This window comes from Nanorana parkeri, unplaced genomic scaffold (assembly GCF_000935625.1).
Source record: "Nanorana parkeri isolate BGI_ZX_2015 unplaced genomic scaffold, ASM93562v1 scaffold152, whole genome shotgun sequence".
Classification (NCBI taxonomy): Eukaryota; Metazoa; Chordata; class Amphibia; order Anura; family Dicroglossidae; genus Nanorana; species Nanorana parkeri.
The window spans coordinates 1,345,807-1,352,589 of NW_017306420.1; the positions used below are offsets into that span (position 1 = coordinate 1,345,807).

At 39.0% G+C, this 6,783-nt stretch overlaps 1 protein-coding gene across 1 annotated transcript; it reads left to right on the forward strand.

The window, feature by feature from the left end:
- Nucleotides 1–272: 272 nt before the first annotated feature.
- LOC108785227 (chemokine-like receptor 1) lies at nucleotides 273–1,499 on the forward strand. Its single transcript, XM_018554271.1, has one exon. It carries the CDS (start codon nucleotides 273–275, stop codon nucleotides 1,326–1,328), a length of 1,056 nt encoding a protein of 351 aa, XP_018409773.1. The 3' UTR covers nucleotides 1,329–1,499.
- Nucleotides 1,500–6,783: the final 5,284 nt, after the last annotated feature.

Here is a 6,783-nt window from a genome sequence, read left to right on the forward strand (position 1 = left end):
CTTCAAACGCACATAAAACGCACCTATTAGGAACGTCCAGGTGTGAACCCAGTCTTAAACCCAGCAATAATATCCTTGCACAAATCCAAGTTAAGACCCCAGTTCTGCTAGGTCAGAGTACTAACTGCTAAGACAAGTTTTGCCTGCTTAGTTTCTATGTGTACTATGCTGGTGGGGACATGATTTATATTCAGATCTAAAATTCTCTTTACCATATGTAATTTGTCCACTATTATTGACATGATGTTTTTCTTAAATCATTTTTTCAGGCTATGAATAATGAAAATGAGATAACCAAATATGGTTATGACACTGAGTATTATGAAGACTCACTAAGTGTTAGCCACAATGAGGACGACAACAATGTCAGTAACATAGCTGTACTTGTTGCTCCTACTCTACTTTACATAGTTGTCTGGTTTTTGGGTGTCATTGGAAATGGCCTTGTCATTGGTATAATTGTATTCAAGATGAAGAAATCTGTGAACACCATCTGGCTTTTCAACCTGGCCATGGCTGACTTTATGTTCACATTTTTCCTACCCCTAACTGTGGTTTATACAGCCATGGATCACCACTGGATATTTGGAAAGGTTATGTGTAAACTGAACTCTTTCATTCTGGTATTGAACATGTTCACCAGCGTCTTTCTGCTGACCATCATTAGTCTGGATCGTTGCATATCTGTTATCCTTCCTGTTTGGTCACAAAACCATCGTTCCACCAGGCTTGCCAGCATTCTCTCGGCAGTTGCATGGGTTATTGGATTCATCCTAAGCTTGCCTTCTTTTATTTACCGTGATACTGTATTTGACGGTAACAATGTAATCTGTTTCAACAATTACTCAATGTTTGGTAAAAGTGATAATAAAACCCATACTACGATGATGGTAATAAGATTTGTTTTTGGATACATAATCCCACTCACCATGATAACATTCAGCTATGCTACAATTGTCTTCAAACTCAAGAAAAACAAGATTGTAAAATCCAGAAAACCCTTTAAGATCATATTTACAATCATTGTGGCATTCTTCATTTGCTGGACACCATTCCACATACTGCATGTTGTGGAGCGATACCACTACAAATTTCCACAGAATTTATTGAAGATCAGCTTGCCTATTTCCACTGCCCTTGCTATTGCCAACAGTTGTGTAAATCCTATTGTGTATGTTATTATGGGCCAGGACTTCAAGAAGTTTAAGATGAGTATTCTATCAAGACTTGACAATGCAATAAGTGAGGATACAGTGCACACACGTCTCAGTCACAGGAGCTTTACACTCCGATCTTCAGTGACAGAAAAGGACTCAACCGCAATATAACATTTTCAGAACAAGGTACAATAAAAAAAATAATGCTGGATAAGGAAATTTGAGATTACATTTGGTTAATACCCTTTAACAATAGCCACAGATAATCTGGGAATAAGTATTAGAGACTCTCCAGTGGCATCTCTCTTGTACAGCTTACAAATTGAATGTGTTTTTAGTTTAATTTACTAAACAATTAACCTATGTAAGATAATGTGGGAAGTTTATCAGTGTGTCATACTGTGGCAGGTTGAAGACCATATTATGGGAAATGGTTGTGCTTAAAGGTCTGCAAACGTCAGATGTGTTAACAAAGACCTTTTAAAAAAAATGTAACTGACAGCAATACTCACGAAAATAATTGTGAATGACAATTAATTGTGCTAACAAAAAATATATATAAACAGATAAAGTCTCTGTAATATACAGCTCCGCTTCAAAGCCAAATAGCAGAGCCTTCCAATGTTCGGTAGAGTAGTGCTTTCCTGGGGTTTGTATTAAGATCAATACATCCCCCTAATAGAGTGCGTACTCACCGCAAACTTTCGTCTGTAACAGACAGCCCCAAACGCTTTGTCTGATGGGACACCGTTACTGCGGCGTCTTTCGTATCTCGTTCTTTACCATCAGTCCTCAGTGTAAATTATTCCCACAGTCATGCAAAGAAAAAAATCTTTCATCTGGTAATAGTTCCAAAAATAGTTTATTTCAAAAAATCCCATCGGCCAGTCCGAAAACAAACGTGTTTGGTATGGTAGACCTGCCCCTACATGTTTCGTCACCACCGACGTCCTCAGGGGAATTGCAGGTTTATTTATTTTTTCTTGCACATAATTGGATGATGTAAGTCAGCAAAGCTTCACCCCATTCACTAAGCTAAAGAAAAATTCCCTTGCAAGGTAAAGATTCCCTTACAGAGGTAAAAGCCTATTTACATTTACAAGCTATTTTAGTAAATTAACCCTATACCGTCCATGAGTAATGTCTTCAGCGGACATAGCAATGAAATGTTTGCCTATTGGTATGATGTTGATAGATGCAGTCACCTTATGACCATTTTTTTTCATCCCATTCATTGACTACCTGAATGAATTCTGATGCCTGTAGGAGCTTACAAAATATACACATATATGTTCACATAAAACTGACACATTTTCATATTTGATGCTACTGTCTGCTATTTAATGTATGCAATGAATGTTATTGTATTTGGGTAATTTCTTTTTTTTGCATTAAATATACAATCACACTTTCATATATCACTTATGTTATATGTGATGTTATGTTAAATTCATCAGTCATGATGTAATTGAGATTTTTTAACATTAAAGGGATTTTGCAAAAAGTGTGTTGTAAAAGTAAAAAATGTTTATTATAGACCTACAATGCATAAATTGTTCTCAGCACACTACATAACAATTTAAAAAAAGAAATCCACTAAACATTTTTTACATCACATAGATCTAAAAAAACACTCATGGAGTCCTTTTGATACAGAAAATGTGCAAGAATGAAAAATGATAGTACTGCTGCATTACAACAACTGATGCTCAATATATCTGAGCATAAGCCATAGTAAAGTGTGCGTGGTACAATGGGAGGTGGGTAATGACTCGACACCCGGCTTCCTGATTGGCCAGCTTCCCGACCAATCAGAAAGCCAGGCGGGCAGTCATTACACGCCGCCCAGTTTCCTGATTGGCTGGGAAGTACGAGTACTCGCCCAAATACTCAGTATCGGCACTGATACCAATACTAGTATCGGTATCTGTGCATCCCTACTACTAACCATTAATTAATAAAAACTTTCCCAGAAGTGATATAGATGTTACAAATGATAAAGCAACTTCACTAATAAATCTCAGTAACATAATGAGAGTGCTGGCCAAAGTAAATATTAGTTAATTGGCAACCTGCTCCTTTACTCAGTCCTACATATCAATGCTGTACCTGTCAGAACTCAAATGGATAAAATTCACCCCTAACTTTCATTTTGGCATTAGGTCATGTAACAAGCCACATGGGCATTTGATGCACACAAGGGAAATTTGATAGCAATCACTTCCTTTTGTATTCTGTTAGGTGTCACATTGACATTAGCAAGTAAGGGACAGGCACCCAATGAATATAGCAATATTATAAACCGTACTTTAATAAAAATCTAAAAGAATTATCAAAAACAGGTACTGCAAGTATAAAAGATGTGCACACATGAAAAGTGCAAGTACAGTGCTTAAATCACCATAGATATTAAAGTTCATTCATAAATTCATAGGGGTCTATTCACGAAGCTGCCAAAGCCGATGTACGGCTGATTTCAGCCGATGTACGGCTGACATCAGCCGTACCAACCTGAAGTGAATAGCTGAACAGTGTTCGGCTCATTTCACTTCAGGTCGGTCATTCACTCGGCTGCCTACTGCAGCTTAGTGAATAGACCCCATAGTGTCTCCAAGTTTCAATCACAATGATAAAGTGCACTCTTAAAAAAAGTCCAAACCAAATCCACTTGTGTGCTCAATAAGTGAATAGTGCTCTTGCAATATAACTTCTTGACATAAAATTATTGCATTCAAAAAATCCAATATTCATTCCTCACAGCAAGGGGTGGGGTATGCTGACACCGCTACACATGGAAATGAATGCAAGGAGATAGGAGCGGAAGATTGCTGTGAGGAATGAATATTGCGCTTTTTAATTTGAGTCAATGATTTTTGATGTAAGCTGTTTTATATGATGTGCGGTCTATGCTTGTATCCTCTTGGCTCCGATGAAATGAGGGAATATGTATAAAAAAAACACCCTGGGAGATATGTTGTGGAGGAATAGCAGACTTAAAACTGGTGGGACATGAATAGAGCAAGGAGGCCAATATAAAGCAATCTAAGGTCTATCTGTAATAGGATGACCATACATTCCTGGTGAGTGTGGAAGAGTGACATGAGGTTGGATCAAGAAGTTACATTGGGAGAGCACTGTTCACTTATTGAGCACACAAGTGGATTTGGATTGGACTTTTTTTAAGAGTGTACTTGATTATTGTGATTAAAAGTTGGAGACACTAGGAACTTATGGTTGCACTTTAATATCCATGGTGATTTAAGCACTGTACTTGTACTTTTCATGTTTGCACATTTTTTTATACTTGCAGTACCAGTATTTTATATATTTTTATTATAGCACGGTTTATAATATTGCTATATTCATTGGGTGAAGATAGGTCTTAGTGCAGTGAAATAGTGTTACATTTTGTTCAAAGGTGATAACTGTCAGTTAGCAGGGTTACTACTGCTGATAAATTTGTTTGATTTATGGGATAGGTGATAGGAAGAGAGTGGATTGTACAGTATTTATTTGTACCCAGCTTTAATACTCTATGTGGTCACCGCAGGATTAAATGCTTTGTGACCCATGTCCCTCAAGTTACTAGATACAGAGGGGAATAAAGACTAATAGCAACATAAATCTTAGATTTTAAAGGTACATATATTACAGAATGTTGCTTGTTGTTGTTTTTTTAATTAAAAAAAAAATTAAACTACTACATTTAAGTAAGAATTAAGAAATTCTAAAGAATGTACACCCTAACTTGCATTATCAAGAGACAGTACCAGCTTTTTGTTATCTAAAAGAGCAATTTAGGACCTTTGTCAGTTACATGAAATGGCAAACTGCCAAATGAAATGAGATTCTTGTAAGTTTTCCATATTGTGATACAAAGAGAGCGAGATCAAGACACAAGGGAGAAACACCGTGAAGATGAGAAGACCAGAGAGAGCTATGAAGACAGGACCCTAAGACTGTGAACCAGAGACACAGAATGGATGAGCAGCCCAAAAAACACAGTAGATTTTTATTTCTTATATTTGTGTGCTTTGATCCGTGATTTAAAAAGCAGCATTTGCTTTCTGTTTCTAAATTGTTTTATGGAGCATTTCTGGAGGTTACAGATATTTTATGAAGGATTTCTGGTAGCAACAAATATTTTATTTAATACAAATATACACAATTATTTAAGGCATGTGTGCTTCTTTGCTCCACGTTCTCTAGGTGTTTGGAGTATAAACAATACACTGTACATGTAGAAGATGACTAAATTATAATTAGGGCCAATGTTGAATGGCAAAAGCAGCTTTCTTTCATGTGCATTCAGCCAACATCCATGATCAGTATAAGATGCTTTTGAGTTAATTGATAGATGTATTTATCACGTACCTGACTGGGAGACCCAATTGAGAAGGGGGCGTGCACATCTCATCCCACACCTTTGGAGGTGGTGACAGGAGATGTAAGGGCGGAGAGAGGCACAGGCGCCCGTACTGGTGGCTGGCTGGTTTTCGTAGAGACACTTGTGTGCGTTGGACCAGCTGGTGAATCTGCAGGACCGGGATGACACCAGGACCTCTTGGAACCATATCAAGCAATTGGTGTGAGGCCAGTGAAGCACAGACTAGATGAAGCTGCTCAGGGTACTGGTGAAGCAATTCACCAAGTGGCAGGCCAGGAGCAAAGTCAGGTTCAAGCCAAGGTCATACACGAGAAGCAGAATCTTGAAGTTCCAAATCACAGATCAGGAGCAGGGTCAGGAGTCATAAGCCAGGGTCATTCATTAGGTACTCCCTGATACCGAATACCGATACCGGAAGTCCCATTAAGGAAGCCAGGTGCCACGTAATGACTAGCTGCCCAGCTTCCTGATTAGCTGGGAAGCCGGCGCCATGCTACTTCATCATCAGGTGATGAGGAAGCATAGAGCCAGCTTCCCCACCAACCAGGAAGCCAGGCGATGAACCATTACATGCCGCCCAGCTTCCTGATTGACTGGGAAGCTGTCACCATGCTCCCTCATGACCAAGTGACGAGGGAGCATGGAGCCGGCTTCCTGCCCAATCATGAAGCCAGGTGGCGTCAGGAGCATTTGGGTGAGTATGGGTACTCATCCAAATACTTGGTATGCGCACTAATACAGATACTAGCATCGGTATTGGTGCATCCCTACTACTAACCATTAATTCATCAAAACTTTCCCAGAAGTGATATAGATGTTACAAATGATACAGCTTAAAAAAGCAATTTCACTAATAAATCTCAGTATATTAATGAAAGAATGCTGGCCAAAGTAAATATTAGTTCATTGGCAACTTGCTCCTTTACTCAGTCCTACATGTCATTGTTTATTGGCAACCTGCTCCCTTACTCAGTCCTATATGTCAATGCTGTACCTGATGACACTGAATACCTATACCCAATGGCGGACCTAAGGAACAAAGGGCCCTGGTGCAAGATTTTTTTTTGCCCCCCCCAAAACAAAAACAAACACAGCGCTCAGCCGGCTGTCACTTTCTCTCCTCACTGCTGGGACACAGAGCAGCGCCCAGCGGGGAGGAAAGAAATCAGGGGTGCACCGCTGTATCAGCAGAAAAATTCCACTTTCGGCATTTAGCCAAAAGTGCCATTTCCGGCCGAT